Below are 24532 nucleotides of genomic sequence, written 5' to 3' on the forward strand. Positions count from 1 at the left end.
CACTGAATCACTTTACAGAGAACTTTAATATCTTCAGTTCCTCCATCACCCCCCTCCTCACTTCAAACTGCAAGCTAGGTATCAGGTATTCTAAGGAGGGTTGTTTGAGCTTTCTGTTTGGGATTTAAATATCTTTTCACTATCTTTTCACACTGTGTGGCACTGGCATTCTTGGAATAAACTCTAAGTGAATTTTGAGATGGGTCTGACCATTTCATATACCCTACCTGTGTAGTTTACCTGTTTTTTCTTTGTACTTTCACTGTAAAATTGGGAACGTAGAAGGAAGTTATGGGAGCATGTGGGTCCTGATGTGCAGCTAACCTCGGCTTAAAGGGAACAAAGCATGAAGTGAGGAACCACCCTGGTGACAGTCACTGCCTGCTGTGTAATTTGGTTGAGACAGAGAGGCCAAGAGCTCTCCCCTTGGGGGGTTGACAGGTCATTTCATCCTACTCTTAACTCATTTAGAAATCCTCAAAGGTAAAGCTATCAAGAAGCTACCTAACAAAGGCAGGGACAAAGTGTCTAAAAGGGCCAGTTAAGTGCTGCAGGGAAAGCTCTTTAGTTCTGATCAACTGGAACACAGACAAGCATCGGTCTGTTCAGTTAGTGAGCTCACCCAAGGTCCGCACATCAAAATGGTACCATGGACAGAGGAGACAGCATGTGAGGGGATGGGAGTGCAGGGAGGAGAAAAACAGAGGTCATAAGCCCAGGTGATTCAGAGCAGCGGAAAGGAGACGCAGTCTTAGGCTAACACTGGGTGAGCAGTGAGGGGCTTGGAGAATACAAAAAGAGACAAGTTTTTTTCTAGGTCATGGCAGCTTAAGTTGGGTCCTAAATGTATTTGAAGGAAACTGTCCAGACCAAGGTATGTAAAACTTTCAAAGAAGGAATCATTTTTCCAAGAAGGATTTCTTTCCGAAAAATAATAGTTTTAGGATTCAAGCACCCTTTGGTCAAAAATGTAGTCACTGACAAAGGAGCCCAGGTCCCACGTCAGGGCGAGAAATGTTCTTTGTGCCTTAGCTGGGCCAGGCCTGCACCTCAGCACTCCTGGAAGTCAGACAGCCAGCCTCTAACCCTTGCCGTGCATTTATGGTAAAAACTGCATGTGTCCTATCAAGGGCATTTAACTTCTTGTAGGAAATGTTTGCTAACGGAAAAGGTGTTTGCCTCTAGTTAAGAATTTAATCAGTGCCACTACTATATATCTTTTATCAAGATACAAAAAAGAAAAAAAAACCTCCATAAAATGGAGATCTTAATACACAGTGGGGTAAAAGTAGGTTTACAGTTTTTCACATGGAAAACAATACAGTAAATAATGAATAATAATATAAGAATAAACTTTCACATGCAACTGTAAACCTACTTTTGCCCCGCCCTATAGTACCTTCTGTAATAGTCACTAGGAGGATTAAATAAGTTAATGTCTACAGAATTCTTGGGAACAGGGCCCGAATGGGCAGCTGTATATGAAAGTCACTCCTCAAGTCCTTCTAACCCTCAGAGGAGGGGATGAGGAGGTATTAGGAAGTTTGGGATGAGAGATTATAAGGGGAGGGAGGAAAACGTTAATGACTTTTCCTCAAAATTTGTGAGTAAGGAAGAGAAACAGTGGAAAGGGAGACTATGAGAGAAGGGGAGATAGTTGAGTAAACATGGTAATGACCTGGTTTTATTTTCTTGTGGGAAACTGCCACACAAGTGGGAGGACTGGATGACACATCTCTTACAGAACAGTGTTTTCCTAAGGATTTGCATTGACCACTTGCAAATGATTAGCATTTACTTCTGTTTTTTTTTACCTTTCCTCCTATCACCATCTGTAGGAAAATCTGATAAGCAGAATAAATGAAGAGATGAAAAGTTATGAGAAAGCATTTACTTTAAAAAAATGAAAACAGGAATATGCATGATAATATAATAACTAATATAAAAAGGTCTTAGTATCTTATAAAAATATGTTTAAAAATACCCAATTTCACCTTCTAAGAGCATGTACTTAGGTAACAAAATAATTTGAAACATTTATGATTTTCTGCTTTTACATTAAAAATTGCTAAGACATGGCTAATAACTCATAAGCCTGGCTTAAAATATTTGAGGCTTCATAAAATTATTTCTGTATATAAGATGTTTATATGCTGTGTTTTAGCAGAGAGATAATGAAGCAATTCTTTTCACAGACAAGGTAACTGAGTATTGTTTAAGCAGTTCTACTGTAGTAAGAGAGAAAAAATTACAAAAGTTCAGCACTTTTTACAATTTCAGCTCCAAGAGTGTGAGCTTTAAAGGTTAGCACCTCTAATCAGGAGTTTTAATGTAAGACCCTGGTTAGGATAGGCTATGAGAATACTTTTGGAGTCAAGTTTTAAGTTAAAACTACAACTAGTTATCTTATCAAACTTCTGATTATCTGCCTTAATGGCTATTTTAGATGCTTTAATGAGGGTGCCTATTTTAGATTACAAAAATTTAGAGAACATTCATTGTCAAATCTGGTCAGCTCAAGTACAAAATCATCACCCTCAGTTTCAAGAATGTACCCCGGAATGTGGCTGTCATATGCCTCGCCAGTGCAGAACAGGTGACCTGGTCAGTCATAACACTGGAGGGTGAAGGAGTAAACCCTTTCACCACCGGCAAAGCAAAAGCCAATGCAAGTTATGCCACAGTTGTTCTATACTCTAAAATGGAACCGCAGAGGAATGTCCGGTTAACTTATACATCACACAGTCTCGACATTTTTAAGCTTTAACTCTATGCCAGTTAGTGGGCAGGAAGCTCTGAAAAAATGCTTCTTCCCATGTCTCATGATGTACGCAGCACAGCACACTGTGGAGTTAGACAGACGTGAGTTTCCATTGCAGCTCCACCATCTACTAGCTGTGCGACCCCAGGTAAATTACTTAATGTCAGTTCCCTCCTCTGTAAACCAGGTCTGCCTCATCAGGCCATTGTGAGCATTGAGTGTGTATCTGGCAGAGTCACCACTTAATTAGAGGTAGCTCTTACAATTATTGGACTTTCAAACCACAGCTCTGGAAGGAAACCAGGACATTTTTCCAAAACCAATTAGAACTGCTGTCAATAATGTGAGACTAATTTAAGTTCACGGGGGAAAAGTGACTGTAGAAACCTTAAAACGCTCCTTTCTGATCATAATTCCCAAAAACTGTATCTAAAATTGTTCTTACCTGAAGCTGCTGCACCGAGAGGTGCTAAGTGGATCCTCTGGCCAGCTGACCCCACTTCTTTTTTGAGAAAGGAAGGAATATATCCTGACGGATTGTAAGTAGCATAACTTCCAAGATTTCCTAGTGACATATCAAATAGTTTCATTGTCAGAAGGCGAATATTTTAAAGCACCAGACGGTAACATTGAATTTTACCCCTACTAATTCTAAATTCTACGTTTTGAGCAGCTACTATATTTCAGGCACAGCACTATGGTTTAACAGATCTTCCTTTCAGTCCATATAACAACCCTTGTAGATGCATGTTGTTATTCACACCTTGTGGCTCTTAGAACTTGCCTAAGTCCTCACAGTGAGTGACTGAGCTAGAATCTGAATTGCAAGGCTGAGTTCTCCCTGAACATACTGCAGTTTTTTATGACTCCAGTTCCTAACAGGGGGGTATTTCCTGCCAGGAAGCTCCATCGCAGAGATGGGTGCTCTCTGTGCTTGTCTGCATTCTGTAAAATCATGGTAAAGTGCACCTGTTCTCACAGGGTTGTTGTAGGGACTGAAGGAGATGTATGCAAAGCACTTGGCACAGAATCTGGTGTTCAGCAAGTGTCAGCTGTCACCTTCCTTATCATCATCTGCATCGCTATCAGTGAATGACCAATCTAGGGGCAATCTAGGGGTGGAGAGAAAGGGGAAAATCTAAGGCAGGAGACCAGTCAGGTCACTCACTGCTAGAGCTGAAATGAGATTATAAAGGTCTGAACTAACAGAGTCATAGAGGGGATGGAGAAGAGGGGAACTGAGAGGGTACATGGGGCAGGAGGGATAGGGAAAAAGATATACAGGGTCCGGCACAAATAACGCCCCGTTTTAATGGCAAAATTTTTTATTACAAAATCATGAGAATGTAATTCCATAACATAACAATATCACACTCACATACACCATATGACATTTTAGGTGAAATGTTCAAATTAAAACTATAAATTATTACACCCATATTATTACCCTACCGACCACACACAAGCAGGCCTCACTTCTGCTGGACCCTGTATGTTTGATGTTTAGGTGATTACCAACAACAATATGAGGAGACTCAGGTTTGGGGGAAGATACTGTGCCTGTGGGTTATTCATGTCACAGAGGTGGAGCAGGCTGGGAGACTTGCAATGATCAAGTATGGTGCTTATGGAGCTGTGGCTTTGGAGGAGTGATCTCAGAGGGAATAGAACTCCAGGGAACACCAGCATTAAGGGAAATGAACAGACCAAGTGGGGCAGAGAGAATAGAAAGGAACTTGGTAGGAAGAACATTCAAGATGTTCTTCCCTTCAGATGGTCGGGTCTGAAAATTCAAGAGAATACAGTGTGTGAAGACAGAAGGAATAATAAGCGAGGCACAGAGGCTGAGGGACTGGCACTGCCCATTGGGTCTGGCCACTAGGATAACTTCAGGACTTTGCAGGAGCTGTTTCAATAGTCTGGGGATAAACCACAGCGAGTTGAGCAACCTGGAAATATGATGAAAAATAAATACAACTGCTCTTTCAAGGAGCCTAACTATGCCAGAAAGGAGACAAGCCTGTCACAGAAAAGGTGAGACAGCGCTGAGAGCTTTGGTGGCTTCGAAGACCTGTTCATTTGGTAGCTACCACCGAAGCATTTTTTACATGAAGTTATTTGTTCCCAAGTATGGACTCTGACCTTCTGTGTCCCTGATGTCTGTCACGGTACTATGCGCAGCAGGCTGTCGATAAGTGTTTGCTCTTGAACCAACGAATGTCAAACAACAATATTACCTATCAGACTTTAATGGATTTTGCACAGTAAATATGTTATCAGTGTATACAATTTTTTAACATTGCTGAATTTTGCATAAGCGCAGCTGCCTATTTTGACCTTTCCTTTCCCTCCAATACTCATTTTAAACCACAAATCAGTCCTTCGAAAGACTTTTTGAAAGGAAGTTCAAGGCAATGACCACATTCAATAGCAATTTCAGACCATCTCCCTCATTCTCATCCTCATCATCAGAACAAACACTTATTCAATGCTTAGTGTTTGACAAAAACCCTAGGAATGGTTATATAATACTACCTAGGTAAATACGATTCCCTCCATTTTACAGATGGGAAAATTGACTTAACTCAGGGAGACTACATAACTCGTCCAAAGTCACAAGGCTAGTGAGTAGCAGAATGGGGTACGCCGGACTCTAAAAGCCATGCACTGAACAGTTCTAGGAGGCTGCTGCCTATTGGAGAAAGAAGCTGCTAAGACAAAATGTACAGAAAACGAAGTCTTCTTAAATTGTTTTGGCTTGTCATTTGAAGTGCCTTGTGAGCTGCAAATTTTCTGGTTGGAGCCAACAGTCCCAACACCAACTCTCTAGGAAATCCACCATTTCTATTAACCTGGGTATCTTTTGCTTTTAAATGATTGTTAATGCTTAAGAAATAAGTTTCAGAACTTGAAAAAATTCCAGGAATATCTATTACAAAATTAGAAAATAAACTTTTCAATAGATTTACTTGATTTGTATAATTGTCATTATTAATTTAAGAAGACAAGCACAGATTAGTCTTAAAATGCCAACTACTAAAGGAAGATGTTCTTGATGTGGAATGTGTCTCCTTCTCCTGGACCTGGTCTGACTCCTAAAAGCAGGAGACCTTGGCCTTCATAATGGCCTTTTATGACAAGATTTGGGGTAAATGTTGAGAAGAAAATTGAACAAGAGATTCAAAGAACAAGTTGTACTCATCTATAATGCCCAGAAATTACCTTGTGGGTCCTCTAATTTTTCGGGAAAACTTTCATTGCATGATAGTTTTTCAACTGGTTTAATTATGCTTTCTTCTTAAAGAGAAGGCAGATGGGAAAGAAAGAATAATAGGGAGAATATTTTAAGAAAAGCAGAGAAAAATGGATTAGATGATTAGTGAAAAGATCCAGAAAGAACTCTTTATATGAAAAAAACTTCTCATGTTCTCGCAGCTTTCATTTGGTTCCAATCTTCCATTACCCGAGACTCAAAGTTGTAGTGCTACCATTTAAAATTATTCATCAGTTGGTTCAGTAAATATTATTTTTAAAAAACTGGGGAAAAGTAAGTAAATTCAAGTGCTGCAGTGTTTGATATCTCTGCACTCATTTAAACGGGTAAGTTGAGTCTTCGACGTGTCTGGGAAACCTGCAAAATGCCCCAAAGTGTGTAGATGTCACCTCACAACGACTCCATTGCTAGAGAGAAATCCTCAAATGTTTTTGATTTAAAACTACCTACTTAAAAAAAAAAAAAACTCTTTACTTCTTCATATATTTTAAGCTGATATCTAAAATTTTTCATCATAAGTTTTACAGTTCCAAAAGATTTCTGGCATATTGTAATTATAGACATTTAAAAATAAAACTACTACATCTCTTTAAATACAACCAATGGAGTCTAAATACCATAGTGATTTTTTATTTAAAATTTTTATTTACTAATTTTAGAGAGAGAGAGGAAAGGAGAGCGAGAGAGAAACATCAATTAGTTGTTCCACTTATTTACACATTCATTGGTTGTTTTCTTATGTGCCCTGACCAGAGATCAAACCCGCACCCTTGGCCTTGGTGAATCAGAATGAAGCTCTCACCAACTGAGTGCCTGGCCAGGGCCGTACTGATTTTATGTCTACTAATATTAACCTAAGAAACACATGAATAGGTTTTATTTTTAACAGTTCGAAATTTCACAACAGTCCCTTTTCTCTCTAGAGTTTTACTTTCATTCATAACTTAATTCCCAAATAATAATTTTAGGCTTAAAACTCTTTAAAGTGACCACTCAAAATGCATAAATTGAAACCTTAAAAAAATTTCTTGTAACATAAGCATATTAAAATACTCTTCTGGATTAAGTTATTTATAATTATAATGATTCATTTTATATAATTAATCAAAAAAATGAGTATCTAAATTTTGATTACATATGAAAAGTTATTTGGGGAGGAATTCATCTATTAATGAGAAAGATGGGACCTTTTTCAAGTAGCTCATGTAACCACAAATGATATTACTTACCGCTAAAACCAGACAGTGTTCAACATCAATTCTATTGCTTTTTTTTTTCACTTTTAAAGATGGAAGAACCTTGTCAATGTCAACAAGAAGTTAGGAATGAAGTGTTTTGTAACAGCTTTATCACTGTAGTCTTTGCATTGTATGAGAAGTTACAGACCAAAAATCATATAGTGAGCTCACAAAAAGTGATTTTTAATTATCTGTCAGCTAACAACGCACTTAGTTTCTCCTTCGATTTTTTTGAAAGCTAAGAACTGGAAACCACTTGACTTAACAAGGATTTGTTCCCCAAGCACTTTCTCAATACTGACACCACAATAATAAAACTGTCCCTTTCATAGGCAACCCAGGTATTTTTACACTTCGGGGAAATAGGAAACACACCATGGTAAACAGTGAGAAGTCTTCTTTTCTTTTGTAAGGTAGGAGAACAGAAACTCTTGTTCAGGCAGATTCATGTTAGGAAACAATCCACATGGAAGTTGTGATCTGGCACACGACTCCCTTAAAACTATCTGTGCTCAAGTACCAGCTGGAAAACCTTTGTGCTCCCCCAGGGTTATCTTGGTTGGGAGGAGGCAGCTGCAATATATTTACAAGTAAAAATCTGCAGAAGAAAAACAATGAAAATTTATACTTTAAATGTACTCTTGCTTTACCTGCATTACGCCTTTTGAAGGCAAGTTCTGCACCAATGGGTCCCAATGACTTAGGAAATAACTGATTATTCCAAGTATACCGGTTCATATCCTTTCCACTGGCTATCAAGGACACGTTCTTAGGATTTACACCTTGGAAGAACAAAACAGTCATTTCAAAGTTCACTTGAACTTTGTGATCATAAACTTGAAGGAAAAACATATTTATTACACATTCAAACGAAGATTAGGAATAACTTGAGGGAGGAGAATGGAAATAACTTTTGGTTACAGTGTAGCAAATACTTGCTTTTTTATGAACCCTAATGTGCTCCTAAGTCCTAAGCACATTAACCTAAACTCTTCCCAGTATATTTTATACACATAAGATAGTTTCTCTAACAGAAGTAATAATTGAACATTGGATATGTCTTGCTAAGTGTCTGGTAAAAATTAAGGTGGAACAAAAACTTTTTTCAAGAAGATATTTCCAAGTCATTCACTTATTTTGAGTGTGTACTCCATGCTGGGCCCTTGAGGAACACTTAGTGCAGCCGGGAAAACAGACCTGTGACCAAGAACTCGGGGAGCCTGAGAAGTTCAGAAGTAGATGCATAAAGACTATCTGTGAAGCCTGTTTGTGTATTAGACACAGTAAAATCTAAACAGTTAGATTTTTATCATTTTCTGAAATCTAAGATGTGGAATCAACTTTGGACTTTGGTGCTAGTGGTCAAAGTAGTGTTTTTAACTACTTTTAAAAGATTTGAAATTTTCCTGACTTGCTTACTTTTTACTGACAATTAAATTGGATTCAACTTACAAGGTGCTAGAGACATCACAGTCTAAGCCTCTGGATCATCCAGGCCACGTGTTCTCTAGCTACCATTAATGTAGGGAGTCAGCGGCTGTTTCCAGGTAGTATGAACTTCTGCTTTTCAAAGAGGGAGTTCCTCAGCAGGCTTTCACATTTAACAGATACCTATTAATATCCTTGTTTTACAGTCAGAAACAAGATTCAGTACCGAGCTTCAAGATTATCTGCCATCGGTTTTCTAAGGAAATACTCCATGAGATAAATAATTTCCATTTCTTATAGGATATATAAGCTCCTTATGGATTTTGGTTTTTAATAGAACACCTACAAATAGAATTTTAATAGTCTATTACCTGACAATAAAGAAAATGTACTAGCTAGCAATTACTCATACTAAAAACATTTTTACAATAAAAAAGTCTTTATCCAAAAGCAAAGTACAAGGTAGGGGGAAAAACCAAAACTCTCTTTAAGTGAACAGTTTTCATAAATACAGTTCAACAACAACAAAAAAATGGGCCCTGAATATTTAAATTGTTTTGTTAATGTAGTTAGCCTTGCGATATCCCTTTTTTAAAGTAAGTATATACATTACTGAAGATAATTGCTTTAATTTTATGTTTTTAAGATTTTTTTTTGAAAATAAATATAATCTGGAATTTTAAATCATTTATGTATTAATTTATAAGTTTTTACTGGGCACCTTCTATATACCAAGCACTGTATTAGAGGGAAGCAGAAAGTAAGACTCTCTCACGCCTCACCTCAAAGGAGATTCAAAAGTCAGCACGTATTTACCGAGCACATGCCATGTGTCAGGCAGTGTGTGTGGCACAGGAGAAAAAGTGGTGAACAAAATTGAACAGTTTCTCCCTTTTGGCTACAATGAGAAGGGAGACATTAGTAGTTATAATCATTAGGTAAATAATTAGCAGTGTACAGATTGTTTAGAAGAATTTGGTGCTGAAGGGGCAAATAACAGAAGCAACTAAGCTTGTCTTTCTTCAAAGACAGTAATTTCCAGCTGAAATGTGAACCATGATTAGAAGCCAGTAGGGGTGGGGAGTAAGCTCCTGGGAGAGGCAGCAGTGCCGCACCGGACCTGTGAACCTGCGACAGGCCAGGACCCAGAGAGGCTCAATCCGCACGGAGCGAGCACAGGGTGCAGCACAAAAGGAGGCTGGAGAGGGCTCAGGGGTCAGGTCACGGGAATTTGTGGGTCATGTTAAGAAGTTTTAAATGAGTAGTGGTGATAGGTATAGGAATGATACAGGACACTGAGTACGCAGGGTGGAAGGAAGACATTAAGTGACAAAGGGACTTGGGAAGGATCCACAGACCAGGGTTCAAGAGTGCTGTGGAGTGTGCTGATCTTCCTGTCAGCATGGTGGCAGCAGGCTGGAGAGTCCTCGTTGTGGAGGCCACATGAGTGACCACAGGGCATCACTGAGAGATGTTAATTCTTCCACGCATGCTCTATTTGCAACTGCCTTGCAAAAAAAATAAGTACCTAAGGCTTACAGGGTGAGCTGATGACTGCAGTCCCATTGTCAGTAACAGAAAACAGAATCTCAAAGTCTTGCTCCGTACAGTCGGACAGTAGCTGGCCAACCACCGACTCTTGCATGTCTCTCACTGAAGGCTAGTGTCACAGGCCTGCCAATCCTTGTAGCGTCATGTCGTGCTGCCCTAAGATTAGATGGTGCACTTCCAGAGCTCCCCTGACCCTAGAGATTGATGCTTAATAAGACCTTCTATACTTGGAGTTATAGTACAAAAAGAAGGTCACCAGAGAGATTTTTAAATTTTTACTCCTGAAGATATTCCACTATAAAAACAACTTAGGAGCACAGATGAGAAGGATCACTTCTTATTTGGGTCTCTATCTTCTAAAGCTGCTGGCTCACATTACGTGCTCAATAAATGTTTGTCCAAGTGACTAAACTGAGCTCAATTCTATTTCCAAATTTCACCCAGCCCTAGAGGGTCCATCTTCAAGATAAAAAATGCCAGTAGAGTAACAGAAAGGCTCAAGTATAGATTCAAACAATTCTTTCTAATTTTGAGTCTAATTCTTAAATCTCAATTACAGCTAAAAGTAGTTTTCAGAACTTGTCAGATCTTTCTGGTTAAAAAGTAAATAATCAGATAAATCTCAGATACCTTGAAATATGTTCCTGAACCACATTAGGGGGCAAAAGCATGAAAATGGGGTGCTTTGGATTCATTTATCTTCTGAGAAAAATTTACTGTAGCCTTTCCCACCACCAGAGAGCTCACTTCTATAGCTAAAAGAAATATACTAATTTGCTTACCAACACACACAAAAAAAGGGCAGGAAAAAGTGCCTCCCATGAATCTGTGTTCTGTAAACTTTCTTACACCCCTGCTTTTGCAGTCAGATCAGAACTCCCTCATGGTTTCAACGCCAAAATTTAAAAACCTGCTGGTATCTAAGAGATTACAATGCACAAGTATCTTTGCTCCTTTTAAAAGTACACCCCGTCTCTTATGGTCTTAACTCCAACTCTTCTCACGTTCCTAAGCCTTTCAGTCCCTCATTCATTCCCCTCCTCTTCTGCCATGATCAGTTCCTCCCTCTGGAAATGATCGTTCCCATCCATATGCAAACCTGCCCCCAAAGCACCACCCCTGCCACCCCCACTCTGGTGTGGCTCCATTTCTAAACTCCTCTTCACAGCCAAATGCCACCAAAGAGTTGTCTACATATAAGATGATCTCTTTCTTTCTTTAAAAAAAAAAAATAACAGTAGGAGATTTCTGGTCAAGATGGCAGCATAGGTAAACATGGCAAGCCTCCTCACACAACCACATTAAAATTACAACTAAAATATACAATAACCATCACTCAGAACCATCAGAAATTGAGTTGAATAGATATGAAATTAAAGAAACCACATCCATCCAGACTGGTAGTAGAGGCAGACACACGGAACAGGCTGGTCTCACATCCACATGGGGTGGGTAAAAATTTGGGAGGGATATCTCAGGAATGAGAAGTCCCAGCCTCACACCAGGTCCTGCAGCCCGGGGTTCCAGTACCAGGAAGATTAATCTCCGTAACTTCTGATTGCAAAAACCAATGGGGACTGAGTTGGTGGAAGAAACTTCTGGAGTCCAAAGCAGTTCTCCTTAAAGAACCCCCACAAAGACTTACTCAGACTCACTCCCTCTGAGCTCCAGCACTGGGGTGCACTTGAAAGGCACCAGTGGCATACAAGGAGGAACTGAAGTGTCTGGCACCAAGGTGGAAGCAGGGGAACAGCTTTCTTCCAGAGAGAAAGGTAGCAGAGGCCACTGTCCCTTTTCTGAGCTCCCCCCTCTGAGCCACGGAGGCAGCAAATGAGTGCCTTCTCTGAGACTCCACCAACCTGGCTAAAACTGTTTGTACTGACATGGAGATCCCCTGAGACTCTGACCCACCCAATTTACAGGCCAAACCAAACTGTTAACTTTGACTTTTCCATGTGAATGACTGGTCTTAGCTCATGCCTCACAACTTCATAAATCCTGTCCAACAAGAAATAGTTGACCTCACTATACCTCCAGCCCCTGTACCTCTTGCTAAGTGGCTCCAGGCTCAGCACTAGCAACAGCCTGCCTAGATTCACAGATTGGCTTTGCCTGGGAATCTCCAAGGCCAGTACAATTAGCAATCATCTCAGATTGCTTTATAGTCCAGGCAGGGTGGCCCTGGGAAAAACACAGTCAGGGGCTGACCTTGGCCAGCACCACCCAGGCAACCCCAGAGCCAGTGCACCCAGTGTACAGCTAAGACCATGTTGGAGCACCACCACCCTGCCCTTGCACAGCTGATCCTCCACGGAGGATGGACAGTGGTCACAGCCAGTCCTTGAAGCTGACTGGCCTGGATAAATCCCTCCTATTGACCTGCCAACTGCAACCAAGGCTCAACTACAAGAGAAGGATGATTCAGCCCACACAAAGGGCACACCTCGAGTACAGCTTGGGTGATAAGGGAGGCTGTGCCACTGGACCATACAGGACACCTAGTACATTAGGCCATGCTACCAAGACAGGGAGTTATAGCAGCTCTACCCAATACATAGGAACACAGGAAGGCTGCCAAAATGAGGACATAAAGAAACATGGCCTCAAAAAAAAAAAAATCAAAACTCCAGAAAAAGAACTAAACAAAATAGAGATAATTAATCTATCAGATGCAGAGTTTGAAACACTGGTTATGAGGATGCTCAAAGAACTTAGTGTGGACCTCAACAGCATAAAAAAGATCCAGTCAGAAATGAAAGATACACTAATTGAAATAAAGAACAATTTATAGGGAAACAACATAGAGTGGATGAAGCTGAGAATCACATCAATGATTTAGAACATAAGGAAGAAAAAAAGAAACCAATCAGAACAACAAGAAGATAAAAGGTTTAAAAAAAAACAAACCCAAAAACAAACAAACAAAAATGAGGATGGTATAAGTAGCCTCTGGGACAAATTCAAGTGTTCCAACATTCACATCATGGGAGTGCCAGTAGGAGAAGAGAAAGAGCAAGAAATTGGAAATCTATTTGAAAAAGTAATGAAAGAAAACTTCCCTAATTTGGTGAAAGAAATGCACATGCAAGTTCAGGAAGCACAGAGTCCCAAACAAGGTGGATGCAAAGAGGCCCACTCCAAGACACGTCATAATTAAAATGCCATAAAGAGAGAATCTTAAAAGCAACAAAAGAAAAGAAGTTAGTTACCTACAGGGGAGTTCCCATAAGACTGTCAGTTGATTTCTCAAACACTGCAGGCTAGAAGGGACTGGCAGGAAATATTCAAAGTCATGAAAAGCAGAGTACTACAGCCAAGATTGCTCTACCCAGGAAATCAGTGATTTAGAATTGAAGGGTAGATAAAGAGCTTTCCAGTCAAGAAAAAATAAAGGAGTTCATCATCACCCAACTATTATTATGTGAAATGTTGAAGGGACTTATTTAAGAAAAAGATCAAAACTATGAACCATAAAATGGCAAAAAATACGTATCTATCAACAATTGAATCTAAAAAACAAACTCAGCAAACAAGAACAGAGACAGAATCATGCATACAGAGAGTGTTTTGATTATTGCCAGATGGGAAGGTGGTGTGAGCGACTGGGTGAAGAGGTGAGGGGATTAAAATGTACAATTACGTAGTTACAAAACAGCCATGGGGATGTGAAGTACAATATAGGAAATGAGTAGCTAATGAACTTACACACATGACCCATGGAAATGAATAATGGTTGGGGGTATTGCCTGAGGGAGTGGGGTGTGCTGGGTGAAGGAGATCAAAGGGGGGGGGGGAACTGGGACAACTGTAATAGCATAAACAATAAAATGCAATTAAAAATAAGTAAATAAAACTATAAAAAATAACAGTAAAGTTTTATTGATTAAATCTCATATATGTACACACACATTTTGATATATAAATATACAGTTACGCAGAGCAGCTGCTTCAAAAATCTCTTTCCTCTCTCACTCTAAATGCTAAAAACATTCTCTCTACAACTCAAGCCAAGCCTTCAACCCAGGCCCTGTTTTCACTCTCTTGTCACCCCCTGGCTGTTTGGGTATAGAAGTGTGTCAGTTCCATACAAGCTGCCACCTTCCCTTTAATTATTTAACCTTCCTAGGCAATTTTCTAGGATTTCCTCCACTACCTCCATCAGGACCACAGTGCCCAAGAGCCATGTTATGCAAATAGGAGGGTCCTGGAGGTTGGACAATGGGCGTTGAAAAAGATGGCTATGCAGTTATTTATTTTTCACTGTCACATAACTTCATCTGTTACATCTTCACAATGGCAACAGAATAAAAACTAAGTACATTGTTGTGAAAAATGTCAAGTCAAAATACTTGGCTCTTGGTAGAGCATAAACAAATGACACTGATGAGAAAAATACTGTGAGTAAAGGCCCTTGAGGCCAAAGTGTCTGCACTTAGTAACATGTCCTGGGGCATCTGCATGTCTTATTTATTATTTATTTATTTACTTATCCATTCATTGTATTTTTTCCATTACCATTTAGTCCCCTTTTACCCACCTCCCCTCAGCAATTACCACACTGTTGTCCATGTCCGTGAGTCCTTTTTCATCAATTATCACACCCCCTAACCTCCCGAGTCCTTAGCGGTAATCCTGCTCTCTCTGAGTCTGTCTCTTGTTTGTTTGTTAGTTCAGTTTGTTCATTAGATTCCATATATGAGTGAAATCACATAGTATTTGTCTTTCTCTGATAGACTTATTTCACTTAACATGATGTTCTCCAGTTTCATCCATATTGTTGCAAAGGGTAAAATGTCCTTCTTCTTTTTTTTTTTTTTTTTTACAGCCAGCTAGTATTCTATTGTATACATTTCCCATAGTTATTTCACCCACTCATCTACTGATAAATACTTGGGCTGCTCCCATATTTTGGCAATTGCAAATAACACTGCAATGAACATAAGGGTGAACATAATTCTTTCAAATAAGTGTTTTGGGTTTCTTCTTATAGGAAGTGGGATCGCTGGGTCAAAAGGCAGATCCATTTTTAATTTTTTTCAGTTATCTCCATACTGCTTTCCACAGTGGCTGCACCAATCTGCATTCCTACCAGCAGTGCAAAAGGGTTCCCTTTTCTCCACATTTTTACCAGAACTTGTTTGTTGATTTATTGATGACAGCCCTTCTGACAGGTTTGAGATGATCTCTCATTGTGGTTTTAATTTGCATCTCTCTGATGATTAGTGACATTGAGCATCTTTTCATATGTGTATTAGCCATCTGTATGTCCTTTTTGAAGAACTGTCTATTCAGGTTCTTTGCTCATGTTTTAATTAGGTTGTTTGTTTTATTTATTGTTGAATTTTGTAAGTTCTTTATAAATTTTGAATATTAACCCCTTATCAGATGAATTGGTGAGTATGTTCTCCCATTCTGTGGATATCTTTTTATTTTGTCAATAATTTCCTTTGCTGTGGAATAACTTTTTAGTTTGATGTGGTCCCATTTATTTTTTCTGTTGTTTCTCTTGCCTGAGGAGATACATCCGATAAAATATTCTTACGAGCTATATCCAAGATTTTGGGGCCTATGTTTGTTTCTAGAATTTTTATGGTTTCAGGTCTAACATTTAAGTCTTTAATCCATTTTGAATTTATTCTTGTGTGTGGTGTAAAAGGTGGTCTAGTTTCATTTTTATGCACATATCTGTCCAATTTTCCCAACACCATTCATTAAATAAACTATCTTTAATCCGCTGTATGTCCTGAATTTCTCTGTCAAACACTAACTGACAATAGAGATGTGGCTTTAATACTGGCTCTATATTCTGTTCCATTGAACTATGTGTCTGTTTTTATGCCAATGCCATGCTGTTTTGATTACTATGGCCTCATTATACAGTTTGATTTTAGGTAGTGTGATTCCTCCAACTTTGTTCTTCTTTCTCAGAATCACTGTTGCTATGCAGGGCCTTTTGTGGTTCCATATATATTTTTGAAATACTGTTCTAGTTCTGTGAAATATGTCATTCTAATCTTGAAAGGAATTGCACTGAATCTATAGATTGCTTTAGGTAGTATGGATATTTTAATGATGTTAATTCTTCCTATCCACAAATATGGTATGTGCTTCCACTTATTTGTAACTTTTTCAGTTTCTTTCTTCAGTGTCTTATAATTTTCCAAGTATAGGTTTTTTTTTTTAAGATTTATTTATTTATTTAGTTTTAGACAGAGGAGAAGGGAGGGAGAAAGAGAGGGTGAGAAACCTCAATGTGTAGTTGCCTCTCATGTGTGCCCCATCCCCCTCCCCCCTGCCCCCAGACCTGGCCTACAACCCAGGCATGTGCCCTGACTGGGAATTGAACTGGTGACCCTTTGGTTCACAGGTTGGCACTTAATCCACTAAGCCACACCAGCCAGGGCCCTAGCATAGGTCTTTTACATCTGTAGTTAGGTTTATTCCTATGTATTTTATTTTTGTTGAAGCAATTGTGAATGGGATTGTTTTCTTGATTTTCCTTTCTGTTACTTCGTTTTTATTAGTGACATACGAAAATGCCACTAATTTCTGGATATTAATTTTGTATCCAGAAATCTGCTACTTTGCTGAACTCATTTATCAGTTCTAGTAGTTTCTTGGTGGAATCTTTGGGTTTCTTTATGTATAGTATCATACCAACTGCAAATAAAGACAGTTTACGTTTTCCCACCCAAACTGGATAAGCTTTATTTCTTCTTCTCATCCAATTGCTGGGGCTAGGAGTTCAGAACGATGTTAAATAAGGGAAGTGAAAGCAGACATCCCTGTTTTGTCCCTGATCTTAAGGGGAACACTTGTAGTTTTTGCCTGTTGAGTATGATGCTAGCAGTGGGTTTGTCATATGTAGCTTTTATTACATTTAGGTATGTTTCCTCTATTCCCAATGTTCTGAGAGTTTTTGTCACAAATGGGTACTGGATTTTATCAAAAGCTTTTTCTGCATCAATTGGTATGATCATGGGGTATTTATCCTTCATTTTGTTTATGTAGTGAACCCATTTATTGATTTGCAAATGTTTTATCAACCTTGCATTCCCAGAGTAAATCTCATGTATTATGGTATATGATCTTTTTGATGTATTGGTATATTCAATTTGCTAATATTTGTTGGGGATTTTAGTGTCTATGTTTATCAGGGATGTTGGCCGATAATATTCTTTTTTTTTTTTTGTACTGTTTTTATCTAGTTTTGGAATTAGGATAATGCTGGCCTTGTAAAATAAGCTTGGGAGCCTTTCTCCTGCTGAATTTCTTGAAATAGTTCGAGAAGGAGGGGTGTTAGTTCTTCCTGGAGTGTTTGGTAAAATTCATCTGTGAAGTCCAGGGCTTTTGTTTTTTGGGAGTTGTTTTTAATTACTGCTTCAATTTCAGTAGGTATAACCCATCTATTTAGATTCTCTGATTCTTCCTGATTTAGTTTTGGAAGACACTATGTTTCTAGGAAATTATTTCATCCAGGTTGTCCACAATTTGATGGCATATACTTGTTCATAATATTTTCTTACAATCCTTTGTATTTCTTTGGTATCAGTAGTTACTTCTCTTCTTTCATTTCTGATTTTATTTATTTGGGTCCTCTCTCTTTTTTTCATGATGAGTCTGGTTAAAGGTTTATGAATCTTATTTGTCTTTTCAAAGAACAAGCTCTTGGATACATTGATCTTTTACATCATTTTTTAAGACTCTACTTCATTTTTCTGCTCTGATTTTTATTATTTACTTCCTTTTACTCACTTTGGGTTTTGTTTTTCTTTATCAAGTTCCTTCAAGTGTAAAGTTAGACTGTTTAAGCTTTTTCTAGTTTTTTGAAATAGGCCTGTAATGCTATATGAATTTCCATCTTGGGATTACTTTCCCTGTTTCCCACAGATTTTGGATTGTTGTGTTCTTGTTTTCATTTGTTTCAAGGTGATTTCTTCCTTGACCTCATAGTTGACCCATTCATTGTTTAATAACATGTTATTTAGCCTCCATGTCTTTGTGTGTTTTTCAGTGTTCTTCTTGTGATTGACTTCCAGGTTCATAGCTTTGTGGTCAGAGAAAATCCTTGATGTGATTCCAATCTTTTTGAATTTATTAAGACTTGTTCTGTGTCCTAACATGTGGTCTATTCTAGAAAACGTCCCATGTGCACTTGGAAAGTGTGTATATTCTGCTGATTTGAGGTGAAATGCTCCAAAGATATCAATTAAATCCATTTGATCTAGTGTGTCATTTAAGGACACTGTCTCCTTGTTGATTTTCTGTCTGGAAGATCTATTCATTATAGTCAACGATATGTTAACATCTCCAACTATAAGTGTATTTCTGTCAAACTCTCCCTTTATGCTCATCAAGATTGCTTTACATATTTAGGTGCTCCTGTGTTGGGTGTGCAAATGTTTATAAGGGTTATAACCTTTTGAACTCTTCCCTTTATCATTTTGCAGTGTCCTTCTTTGCTTCTTACTATAGCCTTGGTTTTAAAGTCTATTTTGTTGAATATAAGTACTGCTACCACAGCGTTTTCCTTTCTAATAGCATAAAGTACCTTTTTCAATTCCTTTACTTTTAGTCTGTGTATCTTTCGAGCTGAGGTGGCTCTCTTGGAGGCAGCATATATATATATGGGTCTTGTTTTCTTGTCCATTCAGCTACCCAATGTCTTTTGGCTGGAGCATTTAAGCCATTTACATATAAGGTGATTGATAGATATGTATATCGTGTCTTTTTATTGTTAAGACTATTTTGTTCTTTTTTTTGTTTCTCTTTTTCTCCTTAAAGCAAGCCTTTTAACATTTGTTGCAGTACTGGCTTAATGTTAACAAACTCTTTAGCTTTTTCTATTCTGGGAAGCTTCTTATTTCTCCTTCTTTTATTCTGGGAAGCTTCCTTTTCTCCAAGTTTAAATGATAGCCTTGCTGGGTAAAGTAGCCTTGGTTGTAGGTCCTTGCTTTTCAGCACCTTGAATATTTCATGCCTTCTGGCCTGTAATATTTCTCTTGAGAAATCATATGACAGTCTAATTGGTGTGATCTTTTAGGTAACTACCTGCTTTTCTCTTGCAGCTTTTAGGATTCTCGCTTTGTCTTTAACCCTGACACTGTAATTATGATGTGTCTTGGTGTAGGCCTCTTTGCGCCCAACTTGTTTGGGACTCTGAGATTTCTGGACTTGTATGTCTTTTTCCTTCACCAGATTAGGGACATTTTCAGTCATTATTTCTTCAAATAGGTTCTCAATCCCTTGCTTGCTCTCTTCTCAATCTGATGTTACCATGATGCAATTGTTGTTACGCTTTATGTTGTCTAAATGTTTCTTAAGCTCTCTTCATTTTTTAAAATTGTTTTTTTTTTGCTGCTGTTTATTTTTTTCTACCTTGTTTTCCAAATCTATTATTAACTTATTGTTTATTCCTTCTAGTGTATTATTTATTTCAGAAATTACATTCTTTATTTCTGACAGGTCCTTTTTTATGTTTTCTGTGTCTTTTTTCATGCTGTTGAATATCCTTATAATCATTACTCTAAACTCTCTGATAAATTTCTTGCCTCCATTTCATTTCCAATTGCTCTTCTGAAGAATTCTGTTGTTCTTTCATTTGGTTTCTGTTACTTTGTCTTCTCATTTTGGCTGCTTCTTTGTATTTGTTTCTATGTACTAGGTAGATCTGCAAAGACTATAGTTCAGGCCTTTGTCAGACTCTGCATGTGAGTAGCCCTGGGCAACCCTTCTGGAGCTATCGGTGTTTCACAGCATGTTGCCCCCCCCCCCCCATGCTGGGCCTGTTTGTGTGTGAAAGAACCAGGCTGCACACCAAGGCTAGCTTTTACCAGCACTGAGCCTGTGGGAGGGTCAGCTAAATCTGAGCCCCCACAGATCTACCATAGGTGTTAAACTTAATCAATTATATTGGCTCAAGCTGTACCCTGCAGCCCTGGTTAAGCTCCACAGAGTAGGGCAGAGTAATTCCTGTGGGCAGGGCTATTGCTTCCCCTCAGGCTGATACCACCTGGAAAAGAGAGCCCTGCCTGAAAAAGATGGCTTCTGCAGTATGGGGAATGACTCAGCACAGGGATCCTGGTGGTTATTCCTCAAGTTCTCTCCCCAGAGACACCTGCCCCAGATTGTCCTCAAGCATCTAGTCCACTCAGCCCTCCCTCTGGTGAAGCCCAGAGTAAGTGGCAGCAAATGAAATTTTTGGCATTGGCCCCTTAAGAGGCTTTCTATGTTTTTAGCCATCTCTTTCTGGTAGACAGAAACCCCACTGCTTTTCACAGCTGGATTTTATCTGGGTTCCTTTCTGGCTCTGGTGCTCTAGGCTGGAGAGCCCAGCTTGGGGTTTAGACCTCACACTTTTCAGGGGAACCACTGGCTGCTGAAATATCCCTCTGGAACTTCAATTGTTCCCCATGGGAGCCCAGCCAGCCCTCACACCTCCTCCGCACTACCCTCCAGTCTCATTGCAATGAAGTGGTTTCTTCTGCCTGCCTTTGGTTATAAGGCTTCTCTACAGCTAGTGTTCAATTAGTTATTAAGGATGATTTCTCTACAATTTAGTTGTAATACTACATTGGTCATGGGAGGAGATTAGTGTTGCTTCAACTTACTCCTCAGCCATTCTAGGTCTCTGGTTACCGATTTCTTACTTCTCATCAGTTTTCAACATATTCCAAACTACATCTTTCTCCCCATTTAAGACTGAAACTGCTCAAGGTCATCAGGCTCCTCTCCACTGTCAAATCTAATCAGACATTTCCATCCTCCTTATCCAACTGCTCAGGGGAAAGCAACTCTTCCAGGTACATGCACCCTCTTGGCCTCTGGAAACCACTGCGTTGTGGTTTGTCCCTCATCAAAAGGCTGCTTCCTTTTCCCTTTCTCAGCTCCTCCTCCTCTACTGCTGCCATTGTTCCAGCTTACAGGTTCTTTCTTCATCACCAGTCCTATTCATTGCATGGCTTAAATACTGTCTGGGAGTCATCGGGGACTCCCAATCTTATCTTGGAACTGGGTCCCTTTTCAGGCTTCCTGGCTCTTTCCTTCCAACTGCTTGCTTGGCCTCTCCACATTGGAGTTTCACAAGCAACTTCAGTGTATCAGACCCCAGGTAAGAATGACTGCCTCTTCCCCACCCAATCCTGTTCCTCCTAAGTCTTTCCCATCTCAGAACACAGCACCACCATCCACTCAAGATTCAGTGCCCCAAACTCACTCTTCCCTTGTTTTCTACCAACATCCATCAGCAAGCCCATTTCCATATTATATCTGAACCCATCTCCCTCTAAATCATCATCATATTTCCCCCAGAGGACTGCAGTAGCTTCCCAAATGGCCTCCCAACCTTCTAGTATTGTTCATATAATCCACTTCTTACATAGAGTCTCTTTAATATACAAATCACATTTCACTCACCTGCTAAAGTCCTCTCAAAGGCCTCCACCTGACTCCAAACAAAACCCAAGTTCCTTTCCCTGCCTTCCAAGTGCTATATCATCTGAACTCTGTCAGATTTCCCCCTCTCCCCTCATACTACTCTCTCCTAAGCCCATTAAAGTCCAAATGTGAAGTCTTTTGTTTTATTTCTCAAATAAGCAAGTGCCTTTCCCCCCTCTGCCTGAAACATCTTTTCTCAGCTCTTCACGTAACTTCTTCTCATCTTTCTGGTATCAGCTCAAATGTTAGATAATCAAGGACCCTCACCCCTGCCACCCCCCGCTCTTTGACTCAGCAGTCATCTCTAGTTCATCTCCCTGTTTTCACAGTAGTATTTACCAGTATCTGCTAATTTTCTTTTTTTTTCTCTATTCGAATGTAAGCTTCTAGAGAGCAGGGACCATGTCTGTCTTGTTCAATGTACTGTATATGCTATATAAATACAGGGTGGGGCAAAAGTAGGTTTACAGTTGTAAGTACACAAAACACAGAGTTCACTGTTATATTATTTATTAATTATTGTATTATTTTCCACACTAACTATAAGTCTGTTTTTGCCCCACCCTGCATAGGAATACCTAGAACAAGGAGTAAATACCTGGCACATATTAGGTACTTATTATTTTATCACTGAGTGAATGAATGAAAAATGAGTAAAAATACAATAAAAAATAAACTATTAAAAAATAAAATGCAAAGAAAAACAAATGAATGAATCAACAGAATTAAGAAATGAATGCTCATGCTCCCTATGGGCCCTAGAATGTTTTCCCCCTTCTTTTGCATGAAAAATGCTGCTCACCCACTACATGCCAGCTGACTCCCCTCCTCTGAAAGGATTTAAAACGAAACAAAGCAAGAGTTTATCCCACTTAGATCTTCAAATATCCAGTTATCCTTTTAGCTCTGACCTTGATAACTTCATGCCAATCTCTTTTAACTTCTCTTAGGAAGTGTCTTCCTTCTTACTAATCAGCAGAGAAGTGTATCCTAAGTGCCCTGATCAGTTCTCCATAGGTTTATTTCAACTTATTCAACATCTGTGCCTAAAACTATATGTCAGTAACAGTGAAAACATATCATATTGTAACAAAATGTTACACAACAGTAACATATTGTAACAGTGGGAAACTGTAACCCATCCACCATTCCTTAGCCATTGTTTCTGTAAGTGCTGACTCTAATATGTAACTTAGAGATAAACAGCATGTTTGTATAAGAATCCTAGGAACTAACTGCCCAGAAAGATAGACTCTGACCTTCAGGCATCCCAACTCTGGGAGATTTGCTGACCTTCAACCGTAGAGCTAGGATGACTAAAGCGCGATGATGCACACCAGCAGTTAAGGCATCACTTGCCTTATTGGAATGAACTATGCTAGGGTGCAGGTGAACTTCTCAACCCCCTCCCCTGGATCTCTTTGTTCTGCTTTCTCTCTCCCTCCTTATAAAAATCTCTGCCTCCACTGAGATGTGGAGATGGGCTTTGAGACATGAGTCCCCCATCTTCCAGGTGGCTGGCACCTGAAAATAAACCCCTTTCCTTTACATCAGCACCTGTCTCTTGAATATTGACTTTTGTAGCAGCAGGCAGCTGGACGTGCTTTAGGTTATATATCCATGTGTCTTCTGTTTTCTATCCCATTCATTTCTAAACCCTTTCCTTAGTTTCACTCTTTTCTCTCCTCAGTTATTGACAACAGGAGTGAACTCCTATTGGATTTCTAGTACTGAAATTTATATGGTTGCCTAAAAGGTAACCATATAACCATGTAATCAGAAAAATATGTTAAGCATCAATATCTTGCTACCAGTCCAGTCTCAACCTTTTTGCTCATCTTCCTTACCTCTGCTTCCCAAACATGCTTCTGGGAAGTGAAGACTGTAGCTTACTTCTGGAGGTTTAAATGTGAAAAGCAAATCTTCCTCATATGAACCTGCTTATTATGTTCAGAAACCTGTAAATAACCATGTCCACAACAGCACTGAGGAAAATGATCATTTCCTCCTCTTGCTGCACTGAAGATGTATCTGTATAAATACACAGTGATTTAAAATGTGATTCCGTTTAAACTAACTTGAATTTTAAACTTTTTAAAGTGAATTTTTAGGAGAAAATTCTACTTTCAGGTAAAATGTAAATTCACCATCTGTCTAGATCTTTTTCCTAAGCTCCAGATTCATATATCCAATTGTCTGTTAGATACATCAACTCAGCTGTTCTATAGGCATCCCAAGAACATGTATGAATGATCCATGGACATGGACAACAGGGTGGGGACTGATGGTGGGAACAGGGGGTGGGTGGGGCAGAGGAGGGCAAAGGGGAAAAATTGGCACAACCATAATAGAACAATAAAAAAAATAGGCATCCCAACCTCAACTCCTTATTCTCTACTTCCACACTCTTGTCCTCTCCTAATCTTCCGTTTCTCAGTTAAAGTCATCACTATCCACCCAGTTGCCAAGTCAAAAATCCAGAAGCCAACACTAATTACTTCCTTTCTTTACTGTTACCCATGCTAATCCATCAGCAAGTCCTGTCAGTTTCATTACCGAAAGACATCTAGATTTTACCCATTTCCCTGCTTTTACCATTCTGGAATAAGCGATTATCCTCTCTACTGAGATGTATTCAATGGCTTCTTGACCAACCTCCTTGACCCTAGCATGTTCTATTGAGAAATTCAAACGACTTTCAAAAACATGGATCGCATCATTTACGGAACAGTATAAAATTCTACATTTTATAAAAAGTTGTAATGGGGGTGCAGAATTGTTAATAAAATTTAGCATTTACTAAAGGCACAGCTTTGGTTGGGGGAAGGAGGCTATTTTTTTGAG

The 24532-nt window shown here is 39.1% G+C and overlaps 2 protein-coding genes across 7 annotated transcripts in view; one reads left to right on the top strand and one right to left on the bottom strand.

The window, feature by feature from the left end:
• The window catches only part of LOC112297546 (transmembrane protein 14C), a 55793-nt gene that overhangs the window by 25608 nt on the left and 5653 nt on the right, over positions 1-24532 (top strand). The gene's annotated exons all lie outside the window — the stretch shown is intronic.
• MAK (male germ cell associated kinase) overlaps positions 1-24532 on the bottom strand; it is an 81465-nt gene that overhangs the window by 6737 nt on the left and 50196 nt on the right. For 3 of the 6 annotated variants that reach the window (XM_045189107.2, XM_053920405.1, XM_045189106.2), the window contains exons 12-15: positions 7924-8055; positions 5984-6058; positions 3207-3326; positions 1815-1844 (exon numbers count right to left, since the gene is read on the bottom strand). In XM_045189107.2, the coding sequence (XP_045045042.2) occupies positions 1815-1844; positions 3207-3326; positions 5984-6058; positions 7924-8055 (357 nt within the window). The remainder of the gene's footprint in view (positions 1-1814; positions 1845-3206; positions 3327-5983; positions 6059-7923; positions 8056-24532) is intronic. The other 3 variants (XM_045189108.2, XM_024552393.3, XM_024552394.3) reach the window with 3 other exon arrangements.

Source organism: Desmodus rotundus, chromosome 3 (assembly GCF_022682495.2).
Source record: "Desmodus rotundus isolate HL8 chromosome 3, HLdesRot8A.1, whole genome shotgun sequence".
NCBI lineage: Eukaryota > Metazoa > Chordata > Mammalia > Chiroptera > Phyllostomidae > Desmodus > Desmodus rotundus.